The sequence below is a fragment of the Ammodytes marinus genome (genome assembly GCF_949987685.1).
Source record: "Ammodytes marinus genome assembly, chromosome: 14".
Classification (NCBI taxonomy): domain Eukaryota; kingdom Metazoa; phylum Chordata; class Actinopteri; order Uranoscopiformes; family Ammodytidae; genus Ammodytes; species Ammodytes marinus.
The window spans coordinates 11,372,859-11,398,237 of record NC_137218.1 but is presented as its reverse complement, the minus strand read 5'-3'; the positions used below and the strand labels follow the sequence as shown (position 1 = coordinate 11,398,237).

Here is a 25,379-nt window from a genome sequence, read left to right as displayed (position 1 = left end):
GTTTCATTGTATATTCATAAGAAAAACAGATTCCAGTAGTGTATTTGCACATATTCATCAAGCCATGGTGTACAACTTGCTACAAAAAGACATGCATTTCAAGGGGCTTGTGCGGGCAAAATAACATGTTTGAGAGCCATAAGGGGTATGATCGATCTCAATGTATCTGCACTGCTACTGATTCAGGGGTTATACTACAGAAAGCTTTGTCTTCTAACATCCAAGCTGTAATGGTACTAAGAACTTACACATTTCCAAAGTATCACTTACACTCTGTCTCTTATAGGGCAGCTTCATTGCAGCAGCTATCAGAGGAGTTTGTGATAAATTATGTATAAGATCAGAGATGATCAAGGCTTATTTTGTGTCCTCACAAAATCTCACCAAAAGTAGGATTCAAAACTGTGATGATCTCTTCCTCGTCACCTAGCTTGGTTGTTCTCTAGCTGCGAGTTATAGCAGCAAAGACGTAGAAGCAGAAGGAAAGCATTAGGGATATGGGAAAGCCAGAAGGAAAAGTTAAAAGGCTGGAATGGAATGAAAGCAGAGAGAGAGAGAGAGGTGGAGTAGAAAATTGCACCAAACTGAGAAAAAAGGCAGGCACGGACAAATCATTGCTCCCATGATTGCTTTGGCTTCAGATGGCAGTGAAATCTGGTGAAATCTTTGGAAATCTAAACTAGCCTGCAAGAGCCTGCTATATGCTGAAACGTGGTGTTATAGGTTAGAACATGAAGTAGTCTGTCAGATTACATCGCTCCCAGGGAGAGATAACGTAGCCTACTGAACGACAGAGCATTTGACATTGACAGAGTGTGGAAGTTTGACCCAGTGTGTGTGCTCTTTTTCACCCTGTCTTGCTCAACCTGTCTAAGTACAAAACAAACGAACAAAACAAAAACAGTGATGAAACATGTTCAGGATTTGTAGGTTACAGAAGCAGCACTTGTTACATTGTGTGTATCAGTCACCACAATGAAGTGTTCAGTCCACCCACACAAGCGCCGCCCATTTTACTGAAGTGCCCTTAGTGTATTTAGCCTGTCAGCTAAGGGGACTTCAACAATTGTCCATACAAGGGGCATTTGAGTGGCTACGGTGTCCCTGTGGTTTCAAATTGGGGCAGAGATGTAACTTTTTGTGTGTGTGTGTGTGTGTGTGTGTGTGTGTGTGTGTGTGTGTGTGTGTGTGTGTGTGTGTGTGTGTGTGTGTGTGTGTGTGTGTGTGTGTGTGTGTGTGTGTGTGTGTGTGTGTGTGTGTGTGTGTGTGTGTGTGTGTGTGTGTGTGTGTCGCAAGCGTGCATGCTGTCTAACAAAAAAAAAACAATGCCATCACTTACGGTAGAAGACGTATTCTGTGTAGCTGGACCAGATCTTGTCCTCCGTGTGCTGCGAGGCTGTGACCGACGAGTTGCAGGCCACCATTTGGAAGCCGCACTCCGACAGCATGTCAAAAGACCTCTCCAGATGCTTGAACTTGAGGTAATAGCGGGACGTGTACCGATCCGGGGTCCTGTCCGGGTCCCGGCTCTCGTTCAGGGTCTCCCCGAAAACTTCTTTGGCGAGAGCCACGCGACCGCAAATCATTATCCGAGGCACCCTCCTGAACTTGGCGTCGCTTTGACTCTCACGGCCCGTGGTGCACGAGCCCCGGTAGCCCACCGTGATGAAGCCGCTCTTTCTGTCCGCGGGCACGAGGGAGGACGGCGGACACTGCCGGTGGTCGCTGCCCTGGGAGCCGTCCTCATAGTCGCTGAAGAAGCATTCGTCCGCCGGGCTCTGCTTGATGTCGTCGGGGGTCAGCAGCCTCACCAGGTCGGGCAGCAGGAAGTACTCCGCCTCTTTCCTGAGCCTGCCTTTCTCCGGGAAGTGGTCCGGGAGCACGACTTGCTTGTCTCGCAGGTAGTCCAACACATAGCGGAACAGAAAGCCGTCTCGGTCGATGAAATAGCGGCCTTTGGGGTCCCTCGCCAAGTCGTTACATGCGTCCTTTTTGGAGGAGAACAGCTTACCGAGTAATGAATTCGGGGTACCCACCAAAGTTGAGTGGCGCGTGTAATACACCTGCCCCCCTACGTTTAATTCGACCACATCTGGGAAACTGTTCTGAACCGACGCTTGCTCTTTATTGGGGTTAGTCCTACAATTTCCACTCAGTGCCATGGTTTCCGTCATGGACGCAGAAAAGGCTGCACGCCTATATATTCCTAAAAAAAGGAAGAAAAAATATGGATCACACAGCTCAACTCACAACTATATGAAGCATTTTTGTTCTTTATCGATCCATTGCCCCTACTAGTCTTTAGCAGTTGTCGAGGGTGGATAGATGTCCAGGTCGTCCTTATGAGAATGTTTCATTTGAAAAAGACCAAGAGAGGTAAAAAATAAAAAAATAATCAGTGCTTAGAGAGGAGTCATGTATCCGAGGAGTTCATCAGGGGCTAATGTATGAGAGCATTACATGGGTTAGGCTGAAAGAAGTCTAAAGCACCAGAATGAAAAGGAAACTTGTCGTCTCGCTCGCTCCTTCGCCACTAGGAAGGAATAGTATCCAGCAAATACCAATCCGTCTGCATGCACCCACTCATATGCAGAACTAGAAAATCGCGAAAAAGACACAAACAAAACAAAGTCAAACAACTTCTTTAGGATATAGTCCTAACAGGAGATGTTCCTGATGTAGTGTTGTCACTTTGGCTCTCTCGTCAACTCCCTTCAGAATACAGCATATATTTCCTGGGGCTATCAGGAGACCAGAAGGAGGAGGCAGAAACTTCGCAGAGGTTGCACACGTAAAACCTCACAGTCCTGAAATGGGGTTTTATCCGGATAAGTCGCTTGCTCCGGACTGAATTAAACTGAATCCTCTCCCCGATGAAAAAAATGACACTACTTCTTTGCTGTCTCCGTGAGTCGTAAAAGAAGTGTGAGCAGTTGAGATCTTTTAATCCAGAGCAGCGGAGAGGACCGACCCGCTCCTGCTGCCGGCTGCTTTCACAGGGAGCTGTCCGCGGTGCTGAAACGAGCATTCTCTACGCCCCCCTCCTCCTTTACTCACCCTCCCTCCCTTCCACACTCTCGTACCGCCCCCCTTACCCTACAGAGCTGGGTGGTGTCTGCACGGCTGCTCTCCCCCCACACCCCCCTCCCCACACACACACACACACACACACACACACACACACACACACACACACGCACACACACGCGCGCGTGCTACTGAAGGCTTGTGGCGGAAAACAAAAGTATCACATCATTGTCAGCGGTTTTCATATTTCATATCCCCATGAACCACTGAACATAAATCAAATTTTATTGTCAGAAAAGCCCTTTATCCACACACAAACACAAACACAGACACACAGACACACACACACACACACACACACACACACACACACACACACACACACACACACACACACACACCGCACATCTGTCTGGTACGTCACCTATATACTGTGGAAACGTGGTTCTGTCAAAGGTTAGGAATAAACTGCATGCTCCTGTTTTTAAAATAAGGTTTTGGTCTTTCACAGCATGCGGCAGCGCACGCTCGTTGAGTCCATTTTTTTGTTGTTGCCATGATTATAATAAGCTAAACACTCACAAATGCTGCAGTTTGACCCCCAGCTTGAATCAATTTGCATGCCATTTAGTTTGAATTTGTAAACACAGGACAAATTTGCTGTTTCCACGACCCAGAACACTGTGCGTGTTATTCCATTTTCCATTTTTCCGTCTTACATTTTGACAGCAACATGTTTGCATTTTTGATTATTGAACCAAACTAATTAAAACCGAAAATAATACCTATATAAATGGTTGTTATACTGCCAGTGAGTTGTTACATTATGTGAGATTTTTGTATTGGGCTTCAGTAAAATGAACAACAGCGCCTCCCTCTGTTTGTATTGAGACATGCCCAAACTTTTATCTTTCAGCACCATGGACAGATCCCCACACAAACAAGTGATAGCTGTCAAGAGTGCATCCCATGAATCCATGTGCGTTTATGTGTGCATCTGTTATTTTTCTTCATTAGCATTTTTAGAGGGAACAAGGGCAGTTAAAAACAAACAGGAACATATGTTTGTATTGTTGTTTTCCTGCTACACCATGCCTCCCGACCACACTCAGAATAAAGACGCAAATAAAAAAATAAATTAGAGACAGACGCACGCTAATGATCGTGATGTATCAGGCTGAGGAAAGTATGCATTGAAATTATATAGAGTTTCATTTGTGGTCAATAAAAAAACAAGACAACCAGTGCAGTGCTTGTGTAATCTGCAGTCAAACACATACCATCAGCACATACTCTAGAGTCTAGCTGCAGGGCCAAGTCGGGACTTGCATTACATACAAATATTGGTTTGGGGGGATGGGGGTTATATGTACAAATTCGGATGTATCTCAGAAAGTGCACTTCACACTGAACATTATAATTGCATCCCTCTGCCTGAATGCTGCTTTTTATTTTGAATTGGCATTTCATCTGGCCAATTTGAACAGTCCTTGCCTCGAGCGAAAAATGCATTTCTTTCATCAATCCTTCACTACCTCTGAGGACACCATGCCACTGTTTCTCTCTTTAAAGTTTAATATTAGAATCACAGAGACATAGCCAAGGAGACAGTCCCTTTGCATCATATAGTTACAGGAATCAGTAGGAATGTGTTGCTCTTGCTCAGAGGCACTTATTAGTACAACTTGTACTAGCAAATCAGAACGCGATACCTAAACTCCTGTGCAGCCTATAGTCAAAAAGCTCTGCCTGTATGTAGAAGGAATTAAAAAACACACTCTATCCCTCTGTCCCACCTTTGCGCTTACTGTGACACTTAATCTAACCATGTTTTAAATCTGTAAATAGATGTGTTTTACAACAAAAAAGAGGGCATTTCAAAAATCTAAATCCAAATAACCTTTTTCAGGTTGATGTAGATGGGCACTCAGATGCCAATTGCAATGCTTACAGAAAAGGGCAGCGCTTTTCATGCCCTTATCTGCAATGGTGTGGGGACACAGATAAATAGGCAAGGCAGTAAAAAACTATTTTCTGTATATCTCAATGTGTGTGGTTATTCTAGAGCTGCTCTGTGTGACACCCACCAGCATGCACATTGCATCAGACCCTGCACAAACCACGATGACTCATTATGTATCTTGCACGCTGACTAACAAATTAGAACACCATTGAGATTAATACCCAGCATATTCCTTATCAAATTAGAAATATGAAGTATGAATCTTGCATCAACATGTCCGTGCAATTTGAGATGCTGTGGCTCTACAATGTGCCTGACTATTCCCAAATCGTCCGCCGTCCAATGAGACAGAGTTGACACTTTCGGAGAGAAGTGGGCCAAGAGAGTGAGTGATTTAACACAAAGTGAATAAAAGATGGATAGAAAGAGGGAGAAGAGAGAGAGAGAGTGTGTGAGGAGGTGTGCCTGGCTGGGACCTGAGCAGTCACCCAGAAGTAGGCCACGCTGGTATAGCTTCATCATAAATACTGTACATGTAGGCACCACACCACACCGCTCCCTGCTTCACTGCTATTTAAAGACAAATGATTGACCACCTGTTAGTTGAGTTAAACCTGTCTGGACTAACGCTATTCATTTAAACTATTTTTTCTATCCTTTGGGTTAAAGGCATGACAGCTTGCAAACACATGCAAGCAGGACCAAAGCAGACAAAACATTCCTTGTATTTTAAGCTCTCTTTCTGCATTTCAAGATATACAGTATCAACCCCATCTTGAAACAAATCTTAGTTAATCGTTATTTAATAGAACAACTCTAGGAGAGACATTTTGGATCTGAAGTTTTCAAATGATCAATCTATTTGTCCAATGGAACATTCTCCTGAAGCTAAAAGGTCAGGTATATTTCCATCAGACAGGACGTGAGACCCATTTTAGTTTCTTGGTGTCTTTTCCTGTTTCACATCTTTGGAAACTCATTTCAGTGTCATAATAGTCGATACAGGATATACAGTGAAATATTTATTCCACAAGCACGGCAGCAACATTCCTAATTTAGCTTGTTTTAAAAAAAAATTCAAAAGAGACTTAATTTTCCCTTACAAAATAAATCTAAATCTCACACAAGCGAGCAAAATCACGAGCAATTGACTTGACTTGACTTCAGATCAACTGGCGGCACAGTCGTTCCTCTTCCCGTGCGGCACAGAGAAAAATATTAAAGGGAACTTTTTCATGGCCAGTCACAGATGGTTGAATTGAACGGCATACGTCTTCCCACTTCCATCTCTCATTACAGCCACACTGAATGATGCCGGGCCTTAAATGGGAAATCTTCCGAGTACAGCATGGCAGACATTCAATGCATAAATTCAGTTGACTCAGGGAGTATTTACCAGAATGAGCTACTATGGTAAGCCTCAGCAATCCCTCATACTTGGACTTTTATCATGTGTTTTCTATCTAAACTTGGTCAGCAATTTATAATTTGCAAAAAAGTTTCAATGGGCAGAAAACTATGTATGTTAGTTTTGAATTTTGTGAGAATGAAGTACACAGCGGGAAAACCTTTGGGAAATGACAGCAGGTTCGTAAAATGAAACGGATGAAAAGAGACTAGATGAGACTAAGGCACACTAGGGTTTGGTGGTATAAGGTATATAGGGTAAGATGACCTGGAAGAGACATTGCTTGCTCAAGGCATTTAGTCTATTTGTTTTGAAATCATCAATGCTGCCAATGTGGAGCCATCAAGTATAGTCAGTCACTGACTGATTAGATGGTCTGAAGGCAAGCTGGAGGGGTTGTGTGTGTGTGTGTGTGTGTGTGTGTGTGTGTGTGTGTGTGTGTGTGTGTGTGTGTGTGTGTGTGTGTGTGTGTGTGTGTGTGTGTGTGTGTGCGTGCGCTTGTGGTTTTCAGTACAGAAAAGCTTTTGTGAGGAGAATAGAGATAAAAGGAGTGCCAGCATATAATGAGGTCCATGGCATTGTGCATAGTAGTCATCAGTTATGTCTGTATTGTGTTTATTTTTTAATTTCCATCAAAAACATCTTTGATTATTAGATTTAGATTCAAATCAAACCATTTACATACAATAGCCCTTACCTTGCTTTCACGGTGTAATGCAGTGAACTGATTAACTCTGTGCCTTTGTTGTACATGCCATTTGGCCAACTATACTCTATTCTTTCACCTATTTAGAATTGGCTGACCTACACACTTGTACAGAACACACTGAATGTCTTTATTGTTGTTCTATCAATTGCCCTTTGTGGACATAGGCTACATGGTTTGTACAGCTGATTACTACACAACTTACAGGCAGAGCTTTGTGAAAAAAAAGGTTTCCTTATGAATTTATTCAGTTTTTGTGTGCGACAGAAATAGCCGTCTGATGCTCAGTTACGGTGAGATCATGTCAGCATGCAGTGAGCCAGACTGAGCTCCTACTGTCCTACTGAGCAGGTGCATACCAACACTAGCGGCTACAAGCGCAGTGAATCATCAACCCTAAAAAAGCCTCTTCAAAGACCACCCGGCAAGGCTTTCAGACGATCAACTCATAATCATTAAGAATCTTCCTGCGTCTGCATTTCCAACATAAACATAAACTCCATGAAGTCCCTCAGGGAATCAGCAACACATCCCAACGGTCCATATGTGATATCAAAACAAGATATTTTTAGCTGATGTATAAAGCCTCTCACCACTTTTTCCTCAGATCTGCTTCATCAATCAAATTGCTTCACTTTGATCACCACATCTCAAATAATGGCATCCATATCTTCATCTACAAACATTTTCAATTAGAAAAGTTATTTCCTACATGGCTCAAAACCCAGATCAAATGCCAGCAGACTGACAAATTGGGGGAGGAGGGGGGGGGCACATTTCTAGTGAATGTTACTATGCGTTCATATTCTCTTGGCTACTGAGCAATGAAATTACAAAAGCTCTGGATTTGCGCCCATTTCGGCAGGTAAAAAAAGCCTGCTTGCTTTCTGTCACATTGCTGCTCTGCCCCTCAGTGTCCCCCCTCCTCATCAGTCTCATTCTGCACAGGCCCAGGCAGATTCCTATTCTGAACCAGGTCCACTTGCTCTCCCTGGAGATGGGGGCTATTTAACAGGAAGTTGACTAAACTGTGAGGGCTTTGGCAGAAGCAGCAGAGCGGTGTGGTGAGGGACTGACAAGCAGCTCCTGGAGCCAGGATAAGTACTAGCCTGCAAGACAACCACAGAGGAATCTGGGAAGTTTAACGTCTTAGCCTGTCTGTTGGCCAGCAACACAGCAGCAGTGCCTGTCATCCTGTCTCACTAACACTGACTCTGCAGGTGTGTGTGTGTGTGTGTGTGTGTGTGTGTGTGTGTGTGTGTGTGTGTGTGTGTGTGTGTGTGCGTGTGTGCGTGTGTGTGTGTGTGTGTGTGTGTGTGTGCTCTGCTGAAGGCATCAAGAAACAGGGGGTATCTTTGTGGCCAAGTCTAAAAAGAGCAGGGAAATTTTGGATCCAAAGCTATTTTGGATACAGCCAGCTGAGCCAATAGTTGCTTCTACTTGCGAAGCTGACAACAGGGGCGATGCTGGATGATGATGCAAAATTAAGCTTGGTAAAAAGTCTGTCTATTTTGTATTTTTTTTTAAAGATTTACTTGAAGCAGATTTGGAATTGATTATCAGGTCCAGTGTGTTACTTGCACTTACTCATGTTTATATTTTTTTTCATAGACTTGAATGCAAGGATCTAGAAATGCTTTCTACAATCCTCAGCTTTGTATTTGCTGATGCAGTGTTTCTGCTGGAGGCCCTTTCTTAGCTATGAGTGACCTCTCCAAGGCCTCGTATCATTGATCCAGACGAACTGATTATATGCTGTGGCTTGTATTGTGAGGAAATCAAAATGTGCAAAAGAAAATGCTGCTGAGACTATATCCCAGCATGCACTGGGTCAGAGGTGGGGAACCTTCAGGCTGCTACTCTATTACCGGGTCAACTGCTGAAAGCTGACGAGAATAACCATTTCAGAGGCCCTTGACTTCTTGCTTTTTTCAGGCATATAGTTGTGATATCAGTCTTGTGTGTGGGCACATAGTACTGAGAGTGAGGTAGGCCTATAGAAAAATATATCGAGTAAACCGAATAAATAAACCGAGTTCCTCTTCCGCCCTGCAACAGTTGTTTTAACAGGAACAAAAAAAATTGTGGGTTTTAGAAATAAAACAGAACTGATTAACCTGAAAAATAAATATTTATTTCCACGAAAACAAAGAGTTTTAAAAGCCTGAAAGGTACGTGTAAAAATGCCTATTTATGAAGGAAAAAAGACCATGGAGAAAGGTGTAAGAATCCGGATCTAAGCCTCAGTATTTATTTGAGTAAATTGACAAGGCATGTTCACAGGACAGGAAAGCAGGAAGAAGAGACGTCCTTCCCTAAAACACAGTATTATATTGTCTAACATGTCTACTGATTGGTTAAATCTTGTAGTCAGGCAGATTTCAGGGTCCTCCTCTTGTTTTCTCCTGGCCGAAACCAGAGATCATCGAAGTTGACCTCCCCAAGCCTTGAGAAGTTACCCAGACTTTGTTCTAACAGTTCCTCTGCCTTAGGAATGTTGCTATCTCATGGGACATCAGCTTCAGTTTTATGGCTAGTGTCTGACTATTGGTGTCCAAGCACCAAGGAAAAAGTGAGAACATTTATTCAAGTCAAATGTGACGAATATATCAATTGTTTAAATGATTATATACTGGTAAATGCCAATTAATGAGGGGGGGGCATAATATCATACAAATTAGAGTTATTTTTCCTAACAAGCCCAACCTTTCTCCTATTGTTCTTTTCCACTTTGTTGCAAGAGAATTAGCCCAAATGAGACACAATAACCTTGTACGCACACAAGTTTTTGTACGTATCTTATAGTAGCTGGTGTTTGATTCAATTTGAACCACATGGGACTCAGAAAGCAGTTGGCCAGGATCAAGTTGTGGGTGTAGTGAAGGGATGGGAGGGGGCGGCTGTTCTGACTGCTCCACGGCAAAGAGAAACAAAATTTGTTCAAAAAAAATAAATTAAAATTTTGATTTTGAGTATGTGTGAGCATGTTCTTACTCATTGTTGTGGTTTCCAGTTCAGGAAAAATGTCAAATAACCTCAGCAGAATAAAACACAGTTCATGTGCTTAAATGTGAGTGCAGTGCATTTAGGATTCATTTCAGATTTTGAAATCACATTAATATTGAAAGCGCTACAGCATTAATTGCACCTCATGTAACCCGTGCTATTTAATAGTATGATGCTTGTTTGTGTGTATGTTGGTAGACCACAACATCGGCTGTTCCCAACTCTAAAGCAACTTAGGGTAAATAGGTCAACCTGATTTGAATACATTTGGAATTCCAGTTAGAATTAAATGGACTCCTTATACAATCGAAACCAAAATATTGTCACAGAAATTCCTGAAAGAGAATCTACACTCGAACAAGGGTGAACCAATCAGTTCACATTGGCTGCCTTTATCCTGTTTTAAGAAGAATACATCCTGGAGGCAAAGGACTGAGACTAAGCAACTTAAAGGATTTTTGCCAAGAAAAGAGAGAGAGAGAGAGAGAGAGAAAGAGAGAGAGAGAGTCAGTTTACATCCATAACTGTCTCTCTCCTTCTCTGAGGCCACTCCTTGGCATTGCACAGCACGGTGGAGCTCTCAAAGCCTAAAGGGATCTTGACCCTGTTGATTTGGCAAACCATGCAGATGAGACGTTGCTAAGCACCCGCTCTCCCTCTGCCAGCGTGAAAGGCCATGTGGGAACACTATGAAAGGGTAGATGACTGTGCTAGCTAACTGCCAAAGTCGGCTCTCCTGCCGTGTGCGTTTCTGTCTCCATGAACGAATAGGAGAGTTAGTGTCTCTGTGTGTGTGTGTGTGTGTGTGTGTGTGTGTGTGTGTGTGTGTGTGTGTGTGTGTGTGTGTGTGTGTGTGTGTGTGTGTGTGTGTTTGTGTGTGTGTCACGCCACAACATCTCTCTCCCTCCCTCTCTTTCTCCCCCCAGTAGGCCTATTTTCCATGCTTTGCTCCCCGGCTCTTGGGATTAGAAAGTGGTTTCCACAGGTCCTCAATGTGTGACAAATCTCTTGATGGGGCCAAATCTCCAAAAGTCCCTAGAGCTGTAAAAACAACCTTTCAAGGAAGAAGTATCCAATTTTACTCGTCAGCTTATACCATCAACAATTTGCTGTAAATGATTTAAAGGATGCTCAGCATACTGTCAGTTTATGTTGCTGTAGTACAGGAATCATTTATGTCATCATTTGCTTCTTTAATGCAACTTTTCAGGGCATCCTTTCTATGAATTACATCATTGTCAAACTGTCTGTTGGATTGAATATACATTTTCTATACCGGAGATTGCAGGGAAATGTAATATGTATAATCCTGTCATCATTGAGTGTAATAGCAGAACAGAAGATATACATATGGATTTTAGAGTATTACGATTTCGACTATAAAAGTCTGATCTAAATGAAAAGCTAGTATCAAAAGGTTATTAGTTATATCCTAACAAACCCGTATTAACCAACTTGTAGCACAATGCTTTAATTGTTTATTATTCCTTCATAAAGACTACTCTCCTCTCACCACAGTTCCTCCAAAAGACGCGAACCCCCTCCTTATTTGTTTAAAAGCGCGTGATTTACCCTCTGGACTAACCTAAGTTTTACGTTTATAGAAAGTACAATATTCAATATATAACACCGTGTTTAAAGTTTCTATTTTATCAGAGCCCCCTCATCCTAGGATGAGGCCGACCTCCTCTAAACTATTAACCCTTTTAAATATTGCTTCAGAAAAATCCTTCTCCTGTGTTCACGGAAGATGTCAATTCACAAGTTATTGAGTATAAGTTATACGAAACTTAGTTTGTAAACCACCCTTCGTAAAATAGAACAGATATACTATTTTCAGAATTTAAACATCTAGTTTAATCTGGGAAGGTATTTATAACCTATTCTTTTAGTTTTAAAGATTAGGTGTATCAACATATTCTCTCCTTACAGAGAGGTAAGTTGTATGAGGTTGTGTGTGTCTTAAATCAGTAATGTGCCGTCGTGTAGAATCAAATTGTACTCACCTCCCCGAGGACGAAACCATCTCTTAGAAGAAAAAACCCTATATCTAAAGTCCTTCTGTTCCAGTTATAAACTAATTCACAACTGAGGCTTTACAACATTTAAGGGATTTTATTTACAAAATACAAGAGAGTATAGGTATAATACATAAAATGGACAATAAAGGAAAAGAAAAGAGGTTGTATGCCTATAACTCATTCAATAGAGTTGTTTTGACTTGATTCTCGTTTCTAAATTTGTTGTAGCTCGTGAAACAATACCAAAACACTTGCATGAGTGCCTGTAAGTATCATCTTAAGCGCTACGAAAACTTCATACAGTACAAGGAGTTAGACAGACATCTTTATGGCGCCTAGTAAAGAAAGGCATGTCCCGATGGCTATGGGTACCATTTTTCCAAAAATATCTGTCTATTTCCCTGCAACTCAGTCTGTTTTCCTATTTCTAAAAATTCTTGATCAAGTCCTTCTTAGTCTCAAGAGGTTCACAGATGTGTTTTTAAAAGACTTTGCCTCTAAGTACTTTGGAGTATTTTGGACTCACAAAGTTTTTCTAAGTTTTTCTTCTGCCTCCATGGTTGAAGGCAGATAGATTCTGCTGGAACAGAGAGTAACACACAAAAAGCGGCCCAAAAAAAGCCTTGTCCTGCTCAAAACTTGCTCTTATATAGTGAACTGAAAACCAATGAGACTTGTGAGAGGGAGGAGTGAAAAAGGCACAGCTGCACGGGGGAGCCCCGGTAGCCCCCTCCCTCTACTCCTTACTACTGTATGGCCATATAAGGTCCTTCCCCCTATTACTTCCTGTGACCCTATGGTCCTCCCCTTTCCTCTGGTCAGAGGAGCATTCACATTCTATTCTGTTTCATTAAACATTTCCTACTTTTACTTATGACAAAAAGAAATACAAATGTCACAATATATGCACAAGTAAAAAGTTACATCATGTTCAATTATCACTTCAAGAGTCTTCCATTATGATTACAAAAAATATGAATAACACTGAAACCATCTGAAAATTGCTAGTTTGGAAATATTATATATATTTTTTCATTTATTGCTTTCTTGTAGTTCCGCTTTCCAAAGAAATTGATCTCGGCATCAACTTTGATGGATGCCAAGATCAATCTTAATTGATCCTGGCATCAACAACTTCAGAATTTGTACTTGAGTTTAATCGTAAGATGTTGATTCTGCACTCTGCAAATAACATCAACAGCAGATGCTGTCATCTGGAAAAAATATTGACTCCCCCCCCCATTTGATCTGCAATAACAAAAAACTGCAGTGTTAACACACTGGGCCAAAACAAATTCATGTCCAGCTTGACTTATTATGCAGTTAATCGAATCATTATGGCCGAGCCTTGTAAAGCAAGTTAACTTAAGTTGACTTGAAGTTTCTAGTTGTTGTGAACAGCCTAGAATGGCTGGCATGGAGGATGTGGCCGTATACATCTGAAAAACAACGAAACACCCTTGACCAGAAATTTTGGAGTCTGGAACTGAATCCTGAATCTGTTTTGACATGTAGAACACTCATAGGTTGACTGGTGCTGTCCCTGATTTCAACCAGAGGTAGATAGAGCTAGGGCGGCAAAACACCACAATACAATAACAATTGTTTAATGTCAGTCCAAAATATTTTTGTAAGCTCAAGTGCACCCTTATATTATAATGTTGTATATGTTCTGGTATTACCAGTATCTTCACTATATTCCAGAATGAGCGTTGTTGACTATCATTTTGTCCAAAGTTGTCAATTATCCATGGCAATCTCCTTTTGGAACCAACACACTTCACAAGCTCTTCCCTTGCTGCTTGTTACTTCAGTGCAGAGGGAGGAGAGCTGCTTCAGAGAAAAGGACCCTGCATGCGAGCACCAGATGCCAACTCATTTTATGACCTTTGCAGCAGCAGTCATATCAATATGGTGGCAGGAAATTCAATAAAAAATATTTATTTAATCTCGCAAATGTTCTGAGGAAATGTGCACATCCAATTTGGCTAAAAATAGAGCTTCACATGTCCAATGTGTCACATGCTTTTTCCCCTTTTCTCCTTGTGCCCGGAGAGGTGGAGAAATCTTAATTGAGGGTTACAGTACTAGGTGGTAGGAGACGAGGCGTTTGCTGTAGTGAAGTACAATTTGGTGGTTTTTAATCCACTCATCCACCAAGGCAGTGACAGCAGGATTACTAGTAGATACTTTTCAAAAGAAGGCAATTATGACAGCATATGGCAATACACCGGCTTACATTCAATTAGCCTCTCTGGCAATTTTTCAATTTTCATTCATTTAGTGGATTACGAAAAAAAAGACATGTTCTTCAAGTTCAGAAACGATTAAAAGTCTAGAAGAAGATGAGAGGCAATGGAGGGCACTCAGTTCAGCTTATGATTAGCCATGGGTGTTTGCTGTAGGAATTCATGCTGCATAGCATACATCTAATTGATTTTGTTCATCATGAGGCAGAGAAATGATCCATGTCGGGCCTGCATAGCTGATTGGTTAATGGCTCCCACTTCACCTTTCATGTGTTTATAAGAGTTGCATTTGCCCGTCTTTCCTTCAGGATAAAAGACACTCGTGATAGAACTGTCTTGGAGCTATATCTTGGAACAAGTGATTTAACATAAAACACTGGAATCTGGTTGCCAGCATGGCCTTGAACAGGGGAAAAGAATGTGACAGATGGTCCCAAACTTTACTGGCAAGAACTTTTCTTCAGACAGTATCTCGTGCAACCTTGCTGAGGCAACTCGCTTTGCGCAGCACTCATCAAAATTATTCACTTTGTATGTTTGCCCTGAGACCAATAACACAATCAGTTCCCCCGTCAAAGTGGTTGAATGTGTCTCCGCTGAATTATAACTGTTTTCCTCCGTGCCTGTTTCAGATGTATTATTATTTTTTTCATATCTCATTCTGTCAAGATTTCTGTACCTCCAGGCTAGGAGCAGAGCCAAGTCTATATCATTTATTTCCTTTTCACACGGCAGCTGTTAATCTATGGCTAAAATTCAAACACTATGCCAGGGTTGGATTTTTTTGATTCACCACCATGGCTGGAAAAACTATCTAGTTCCCTTGGGTAGTACGCCAAGATAGTTGTTTTGACAGATGTGACAGAATTTCCTATTTTTCCAGGATCACAAATCATGTTGATCATTCTATATAACCATGTGTCTTTGTCATCCTTTATGTCATTGTCATTCTTTATTTACCATATGTCTTTGTCATCTGAGTTCATATCTGTTGTGTTGCTCCTGATGGCTATTTCTGTCATAATTTCTATTCCAATTTTTAAATACAAAAAAAAGATTAAACAGTAGCCCAGGGAACCAACAATGTTTTTTCTATATACATATATATATATGTGTGTGTGCTTTATGTTCCTCATATATACTCTTGCATTTATTACAGGTTATTTCCTTCCTCCCCATATTTCCTCTTGGCAGAGGTCACCAGCTTGTTATCCACCATTATCTGTCATCATCAAAGTGGATGGATTCCACCTGCTGTATTTGGTAGCGGTACAGATCTCTCCACTGCACAGGCATAGTGATTGATCTGCTCCTCTTCCTCCTAATGAAAGAGACTATAGTGCTTTGTTCTTGCTGGGGGGCTCAGGACTTGTCCAGTTAAATCACTTTTTATATGTCTCTATTTGTTGCTATTAGACCCATATTCTCAAAATATGGGTCAGGACACAGTAGGCTCTCATATCCACCTGTAGTGGTAGGCATAGCAGGCAATCATTTTGAGTTGTCAATGTCTCTTTACAACTTCGCTATGTTTTTATATTTGAATGTTTTGCCCTTTTTTCCTTCTTCTGTTTGTTTATCAATCAGTATAAAGAAGAACTGAATATTAATTATGAAGACATGTTTTCATACATTGACTGACCTTTAGGTGCTGCAGTTATTTGATGCTACTTTAATTATGTTGCATGTGCAGAACTTTACATTCACAAAAAAAACAGCCTGATTAGTTTATTTTTTATTTCTTTAATATTGTTGAAATTAACTATGGGCAATCCATAACATGAGTCCAAGATCTTCAAGTGGTTTGCAGATGATGTGTGCTTATTTAGGCCTACAATAGGCTATAAATTACCCAGAATTGATCTCAACCAGAAAGCTGATATATGGCTCATACAAATACGGTATTTATTTCTAGTTTATCCACATACTAGGCCAGGGGTGTCCAAACTACGGCCCGCGGGCCAACTGCGGCCCGCGGCCCGCTTTTTATTGGCCCGCGGCCGATTTTAAGACTATAATGTAATATGGCCCTTTAAAAAAAAAAAAAAAAAAACATTTTTTTTTTTTTTGCATTTCTTAGTTAACCCACTAGTGCAGGGGTGTCAAACACTGATTGATTGGCCTGTGGCACATTTTAAAAATATAATGTAATATGGCGCTTTTAATTTTTAAATAATTTAAATGCACTCATTATATTACAGAGAAATATGTCCCATAAAAGAAAAAGAGCCCATCCCAGAGGACCCTGCATAATATTTTATTTTAAATTAATATTATTATGGAAAATCTATGTCCTTCTCCAATAGCTTCTAATTCATCTGACACAGTGTCTCCATTTTTTTTTCATACAAAATTAATACTTAAAACTTAATTTCCCTCTCAAAGTGCACCAGATTCATGCATTTCACTTTAAAAACGTAAAAGAATCTCCCGGGGGGGCATACCCCCGGACCCCCCTAGGAGGGTCGAGACCTCGGCTGGATACTATTTTCACCCTGCTGGATATTGGACGCAAAGGCAGAAAACACTGGATGTATCATTGGCATATAAGCAAGAGGGGAAATGTGTCTGTTTAATGTGCAAGGAAAGTGTTACCGTGAAGAAGGATTACAATTTACGAAGACACTATGAAACTAAACATCAGAGCAGCTACATGTCCTGATAAATGTGTTATTTTTGCAAAGTGGCCCGGCCCTTCGTAGATTTTTCTGTATGTGGCCCTCAGTGAAAAAAGTTTGGACACCCCTGTACTAGGCCCATGCCATGCAGTAGCTGACTATTCCATCAGTCGTCTGTAGAGCGCGCTACGCTTTGCCATACGGCTTCCCGTCGGCTGCGTATCATACCGGAAGATTTACTTTTCTCTTGACACGTAGCAGCCGCAAACAAGTTGGCAAAGGTCTGGGTAGATCTGTCAAACATCACAGGTAAGCGTGAGCACTCACTGTGCTTTCATAGCCTAAGAATAAAGATAAAATAGGAAAGGTTTAATGTGATATTAAAGCCACCGCTGACATAAAGCAAACCAGGTATCTACAACTGTTATATAGCTTAGCATTAGCTAACCAACTAGCTGCCGAGATAACGGGTAGTCACCTAAAGACTAGCGCTACTACTTATTACTTTAAAGATGAGTTAATGCATCATATTATGAGGTTGTGACTTTCTAGTCAATTGCTAGTTAGTTCGGTTAATATTGAAGGACTAACAATAAATAAAGGTATGTTTCTTTTGTGTGTGAAGCTAGCTACGTTAGCTCACATTGTTGTGAAAATAACACTGATTACATTGTCCATACTAAGCGTTTAGTAAGTAATTATCTACAAATATAGTTAAATGGTTGGACAACAACCACCTCTATCACGTAGGTTAGTTGAGGTGTGTTGTTGTTTTGGGCACCGACCAAATGTTTACGAGATTACCATCAAGGTTCCTGTAGCATCAAGTCCTAAAAGTCATTTAATAAATTAATCTCATTTTGAAATAATTTACAAATGCCTTTTGCATTTTTTTAGCTGTGCATTTACCTTTATGAATACCTGCCTGAAATAGAATAATAGCAAAGACAAATTCAAACATCAGATCTACTTATTCGCTAGACGAAAATGTATCTCACAATCAACATTTGCTCAAATTGATACCTTTTTATGGTCGATTATCAACGTGTAATGTGATTTTCCCTGTCAATAGCCATGTGGACTGTTATTCAAAGAACATCATTGTTTAAGAGCTCCTAGGATTTTATTTTTTAGTGACATCCACTGACTGTACGGCCACCTCACTGATATATTCCTGTTTCTCGCTATGTGTTTGTAACAGAGAGAGATGTCAGGGTTTGACAATTTCAACACAGACTTTTACCAGTCCAGCTACAGTGTCGACGACCAAAACCAGGCCGGCTACGCTGAAAACCACAAGTAAGTGAAGAGAGCCCTGCTTACCTGACATTACCGTCTGTAGTCAGCCTGACATGGACTCCTAACCCCTCCCATAGACACTACACATTATTTATTATACAACAGTTACGTACAATATGATCCTTGAACACATCTTTATCGTTGACTAATCATTTGAAAATCTTTGATCATGCTCACATCTGCACAATCGTACAGCTCTTCTTTTTTTTATATAGATAATTGCCCATGTTACTCTTTTCATATTATTTTCTTTGTTAAATGTTGCAATAATATTCTCTGCTGGTAACACCTCCATCAACTGTATTACTCTTGTGTGTGCCATTTCAGCTCTTGAAGAATAACCGACCCCACATTTTGTTGCATGACTTTATACCTTATTTAAACAATTTGTTTTTACATTTTAAAGTCTATCCAATTTGGTATTCAAGCTGAGGAACAGAGGTTGTTTTGTTTAAACGACAAAGTTAAAATGTAACGGCAAGTAGTTTGCAATGTATGAATTCTTGAAGAAAATTCTACATACAGCCCAATTGAATCAACTAATTGACACAACACCCTTGGAAAACAACCCGCAATTTTGAGTAGAAACCAGGGCAGTTCAAGAATCATGATTTGAATGTAATAATGAGCTTTATTATAATGTGTTTCCATAGGCAATATGGTCAGTATGACTACTCCCAGCCCATGGCCTACTCTCCACCAGGGATGCAGCCCCAGCAGCCCTACACAGGACAAATCTTTCAGCCCGCACAGACCTACACTCCCTCCCCGGCACAATCCATGTATGGAAGCAGCTTCGATGACGAGCCACCACTGCTAGAAGGTAGGTGAACCACAACCTAAAATGATGACACAGTTAGTTTTCTGTGAGTGTATTCATATTGCTATTTTTTGACAATTGATATGTTGTGCGGATTTGCTTTGTTCACTCTGTTTCATATTAGCGCAAATTGAATACCATTTTTTTTGCTCACGTTATTTGGATCATTTGTTAGAGTAGTAATTAGTTGCACTATTGCCAGCTATTGAATGCGTTGGTTACATTTTTTTCTCTCAATATGAAATGATAGTGATCGTTGTGTTGACATCGATCGGTGTGCAGAATCACTTCTAGGACATGAACGCCTTGAAATCTGTTCTTAACGCATGAACATTTAAGTTTCATTTGCTTGTTGTGTTTGCTAGGAGTGAAAATCTCATCGCTGCAAGAATGGGAAGATGGATGGAAATCTGACTTTTACTCAATTTTGCAGTTATTTTTTCCCTCTACCTACACACTTGAGAAAGCTTTATGTTGGCATACGGGCTGTGCAGTTACACACAAACAAGCACTAAAATACAACACAAAAGAAACTTAAGTTGAGGGGATAATTGCAGCCATTTAATTATACAAAGCTGTTTTACAATGTTTTTTTTTTTAACCGTTGCAGTATAAAACTAAGACTCAAACGGCTGAACAATCGAGCCAGTTTAACCATTTTAAATAAACGTTCTCTATTCTGATATCCACTTGTACAAAATCGTCCCTTGCTGTTCCTATTTTGTCCATGCAGTTGTTATGGGTGGATCCAAATATTCAACTCCGTCTCATAGTCACAATTGGTTTCCCCCCTGTATCCATGCCCTGCACTCTTAAAGGTCCCCGATTATGCAAAATGCACAATCCTGAAACCTAAAAAAGATATGTGAAAATGGAGTACAAGCTCCAATTGCCACTTGATGTGTGAAGTGTGCTCTGCAATGGTTGGTAGATGCTCTTCACCTGTGAGGGAGGTTGAAGGATTGAGTCCTTAGATTTTCAGTCTCTATTATTGCATGCGTGAAGCTATTGCTAAATGCTCATTTAGAAGAAAGGACGTCTGAAAGAGGGAGTGAATACTAGTAACTGTGACTTTTATGATATTACATGCAAGTAGCTACTTGTGGAGAGCAACACTGCTGGTTATCAATAGCTTTCCATAGGATGTGCTCTCTAATGTACAGGCCTCCATTACTAAGTTGCATATGATTAGTGCTTAAATAAGTGACTGAATAATGAATAACTTGATTGAAATAAACGACCATTTAAAAAAAAAGCCTCTATGGTCCTTTGAAAATTGTGTTAGGTATTTGTTATTATTTTCTGACATTTTGTAAGTTAAACAATTGCGATTGTGATAAATGCAACAGACCATGAAAATACTGATTGCTCAGATCAAATTCACCACTCTTTTGACTAAAATGAGGGTGACCTAGAAAGATAAAAACACACCTCAGAGCTATTCTGAGAAGACATCACACTATCGTTCCATGTCTTTTCTTCCTACATCCTTGTGCAAAGTGCTGACTGAGAGGCCTGAGTGATTCTTGGAAGGGAGACGTATTTGTTTGCAACACTGAAGGCCTGGTGTTGTTTATATAGCAAACCAGTAGGACATTGCCTCCCTCACATGCTTCATTCTGTCATCATCAATATTCTCTTTAAAGTTGCAATGCAACTCTTTTTCACTTGTTTTGTGCCAGTCTTTCCAAAAGCAATTTTTGATCATACTTCTAGTATCCAAATATACAATCTGATGTTATGTCTATGTCAATCTTTTTATCTTAGAATTAGGAATCAACTTTGACCACATCTGGCAGAAAACTCTGACAGTTCTCCATCCAATGAAGGTAGCAGACGGCAGCATCATGAACGAGACAGACCTGGCTGGCCCCATGGTTTTCTGTTTGGCCTTCGGAGCCACACTTCTCCTGGTGAGTGATTTTGTTAACATTTAAAGGTGGAGTCAGCAGTTCTGGAGAATGTGTTTTGTCAAAATCCCCTTTTAGTCAAAATCATTGAATGTCTCGTCACGATCCGCTACCTGTCCGTCCTGTGTGCGTGCAAAAAAAAAAAAGGTGTTAAGTAAACAAAGGGGCCCTGCCGCAGCGAGGAGCATGCCCGTTTACAGAGCCTTAGCTTTGTATTAACACACTAACACTTTTTTTTCAGCACATACACAGTATGGACAGGATCACAAGGAGATATTCACAGATTTTTGACAAAAAAAACTGAATTGCTGACTCCACCTTTTTAAAGAATAAGATTAATTTGAAGTGGTAAAAACCTTCTACGCCTTATTATACAACTATAGTTAGTTATAGGGTTGTGAATATTTTGAAATCCCACCATTCGATTCCGATTCTTGAGTTCACGATTCGATACAAAATAGATTTTTCGATTTCAAAACGATTCCCAATACAAAATCGATTTCTGGATTCAGTTTAAAAGAGGATTTCAGGATCTACTCCGGTCCACTGTATGCTAAGAGCCGTTGTGGCAAATTATAGCATGAAATCAAATTTAAAGTCCATGTCTTATATATCTTCATTTAAGTCTATTTTAATATGAAGCTTGTAATGCATGTGATTTTTAAGGCAAGTCAACATTACCGGTGTCAGCAAAATATATAAAAAAATTAAAAATCATGAATCAATTTAAAATCACAGGAGATGGGAATCGCGTTTTTTTTTTACATGAATCGATTTTCACCACTCCTAGTTAGTTATATAGTTGTGTGACGATCTACAGTATATCTGACCATGAAGATATATCTGATTCTGACCCCCTCTCCACCTTTGCATTCACAGTCAGGTAAGATCCAGTTTGGCTATGTGTACGGTATCAGTGCAATCGGCTGCCTCGGCATATACTGCCTACTCAACCTAATGAGTATGACGGGCGTCTCATTCGGATGTGTGGCCAGCGTGCTGGGATACTGCCTCCTACCCATGATCCTCCTCTCCAGCTTTGGAGTCCTCCTCTCCTTACAGTGAGTAGCCTTAACATCCCACTTTTCTTTTTTGTTCGATACATATTTTAAATGCTCATTTGTTGCTTAATAAGCTCAGCTTGAGTCTGTTTATTTGATAAACCATACACCTTTTGCCATATGTTTGATACAAGTCTTATATGTATTATATCTACATTTAATTCAACTCTTTAAATGCTTCATTCACACAGGTAATGCTTAAAATATTCAAACTTCCTGCTTCCTCCCTCTCTCCTTTTCTTAGGGGCATGATTGGAATTATACTAACGTCATCAATCATTGGCTGGTGCAGTTTCTCGGCCTCAAAGATCTTCATCTCAGCGTTGGCCATGGATGGGCAGCAGTCGTTGGTTGCATACCCCTGCGCTCTCCTATACGGGGTCTTTGCACTAATTTCTGTCTTCTAAAAAAAAAAAAAAAAGGAAGGAAGAAAATCATTCAGTAACAGTTTAAAATAACCACCCTCCTGAGTTTCTGTAATTTCAGTCTGATTGGTACCAGTGTAATTATTGGCAAATTAAGCTGTCATTACAGGACAATGGGAGCTCCTGTCTAGCACCCAATTTTTTTTTCTTTTTTTTTTTTTTTTCTTTTTAAAAGCCTCCATCTTTTTACATTCTGACTTGACCTTCTCCAGGCTGAAGTGTGTGGTCTCACTCATGTCGTCTGTCCGCCTTGCGCCCTTCATACGTCTTAAAGGAGAGGACTGTCAAACAAACCTGGTGAAAAAGAACACTCACGTGGACCATGAGTATAGTCCTATGATATTTTTAAGGACATGAAGGGCAAGGGAAATGCATGATTAGTTCACACAGGGATTAACCCAAGGAGACCATTCATTTTTGAAACATGGGACAGGAATTTGTTTTTTCAACAAGGACCGATAAACAGCAAACCCTTGGAGCCAGTGGAAACGCTGCGTGTCAAGATATTTTAAACCATTTCTGGCAAGCGCCTATAGTGTTTAACAGCTGCAAGGCTAAAGGGAAACACCCCCTTTCCTTATGCACAAGACTACAGTAGTCCATGCTACTTCTCTACCCAGGAAGCCGATCATTTCTTTTTCTCCACCAGGACTAAGGGAGCCATGAATCTCATCATTTGCCCATCGCGGCACTGATCTGATCTTTGATGTAGAAACAAGCCACTGGGCCATATCCTTTTGTGTAATGTTTTATTATATATTCTCTTTTAGATTCATTTGAGTTTAAAATGCCTTTTCAAGAAGACAACAATAACGTTTGCACAAAATGCATTATTTCCATTTTTCAAAAAACCAAACCAATTTTGCTTGATAGATATTGGGAATTAATAGCGTGAGTGATGATGCTGTATATTTCTAGCCAAGACACGTCTCTGTAGGCTGTTGCTTTAGTTTGCATCATTTACATTTCTCAAAGCTTTTATTTCAGACTTGGTTCACTTTGTATTGCTTTGATGTGTCATCTGTTGTCCATGTCTTCTCATGCACATTAAAGTTCTCTTTGAAGATTAACCGCCTTGTGATATTAAAAAGGTGCAATGCATGGTCAAGCAGATAATTGTCAGAAGTGGTAACCTCTGCTAAAGAGAAGCTGGTGGAGGTGGGGTGTGTGTTACATAATTACAGTTTTCAACAGCCTGCGGGGATAGTATTCCTGCTGGCTGCTAGATCAAAGAGGATGATCTGCATGCTTTGATCCTACACTATTTGTCACTTGTATTATTGCTAAGGTATTGAAGACCGCATCCATGGTTCTTTTTTAAAAGGTTTGTAATTATATCAAAAGTGCAGTCATTTCTCTGTGGACATGTTTGCACATCCAGCAATAGATTTTGACAATGCGAGAACAGCAGCGTTAACCACACATCCCCTCTCCTGCTAAAGAACATGTCCACTCCTTTAATCATCAGCTGCTCATTTTCTGAAAGGCTTTTCTTCCTCTTGCATGTGTTCAGGATGGGCGAGCAGCTCATGGCTTTTATATCATTCAGTTTACAGAGTAGTTATTAACATGGACAGACTATACTATATTGAGAGACTATACAGCTACTACAGATTTATACACTTTAACCTGACTGCAGTTATGGCTTAAAACCACTTTACAACAGTATTTTTCAGTTTTGATAATTTAAGTGTTGATATTTTTAGGTAACCTATGATGCAAAATGCACCTTTTTTATTGTTTTTCCAACATGTCAGAACATCACAACCGAATCCATTCGGTTGTTTGTTACCAACCGAACTTAGCACTGCCTCCACCTTTGATAAACACAACCCAAGATACCCCTGGCTGAAACTGGCATTTAGATTTTGATCAGACTGGGCTTAAAGACACAGACTCTAAAATGGAACGTTTCAGACAGGCTGAACAGGAAATCCACAATAGCACTGACAAATATAAAGTTTTTTTTCAAACAGTTTCTTGTCGAAACCCAAATCTTAGCATCAGGTGATCCGCTTCTAAACCAAATGTACAAAAGTCCTGTTACTCAAAATCACGGACCAGAAGAAATTATTGTTGTAAGTTTGTCTTGTCTCCTTGACAAGTGAAACCACAGACCCTCCAGTTCAGTTGTGTTAGGCAGAATATAAAATAATGCTAAACTCTGTGTAGTGTGTTATGGACTGGGAGTATGGTACACTTAAAGTGAAAGCACTATTGGTTTTACTTTCTAATTTTAACTAACCTTTGAAATGCAAGGACCCACGTAATCCAAACAGACGGTTGACAAGACGAAAATATAGACTTTTATGGTAATTTTTTCTCTCCGCTTTGGGTTTTCTTTTCACTTACATACACATACTCATGGGGGCTCCTTAAGTGGACGATAACCCACTTAGGAGGAATGAATAATTCAGACTTAAAAAAAGGCATGTTTTTTCTATACATATGAACCCAAGTTCAAGGAGATAGGCTACTTTGCATTTCAAACCTAACAGGACCCGGCCGCTCTTACACGGCCAAATGTTTGTATATGTATCTTCTGTATGTACAGTTTAGTCCGTTTTCTATATCAGTTTTAAAGAGATGGTAAAAATCAATCATTTTGTATGTGTGAAACTGTTCAGCGTCCCACTCTCATTGGGTTTCTCTCTAAATAAAACATTTCTTGCACACGTCATGGGATTGCTTTTTCAACTAATTTCATGCTCGCACACTCGGGCGACCGTCTCGAGTGCTTGAAATTCTTTTACAGCTCTGTGTGTCTTCTCAGGTCTGGGGATCTCAGGAGCACTTGCAGCAGGCATTGTGCGGTCTTGAGAGAAGCGAGCAGGATGTTGACATTCACGCACCATCCGTGTATGTG

The 25,379-nt window shown here is 40.4% G+C and overlaps 2 protein-coding genes across 2 annotated transcripts in view; one reads left to right on the top strand and one right to left on the bottom strand.

Moving 5' to 3' along the window:
- kctd16b (potassium channel tetramerization domain containing 16b) overlaps positions 1-2,174 on the bottom strand; it is a gene marked incomplete at both ends in the record, with an annotated part of 67,229 nt that extends 65,055 nt beyond the window's left edge. Inside the window, one exon of the mRNA XM_080040366.1 lies at positions 1,340-2,174. Coding sequence (XP_079896492.1) covers positions 1,340-2,174 — 835 coding nt within the window. The remainder of the gene's footprint in view (positions 1-1,339) is intronic.
- A 15,033-nt stretch (positions 2,175-17,207) lies between these two features.
- Positions 17,208-25,140, top strand: yipf5 (Yip1 domain family, member 5). The gene is made up of 6 exons (XM_080040507.1): positions 17,208-17,307; positions 18,200-18,297; positions 18,951-19,120; positions 20,885-21,030; positions 21,907-22,088; positions 22,333-25,140. Exons 2-6 carry the CDS (start codon positions 18,206-18,208, stop codon positions 22,493-22,495), a joined length of 753 nt encoding a protein of 250 aa, XP_079896633.1. The 5' UTR covers positions 17,208-17,307; positions 18,200-18,205; the 3' UTR covers positions 22,496-25,140.
- Positions 25,141-25,379: the final 239 nt, after the last annotated feature.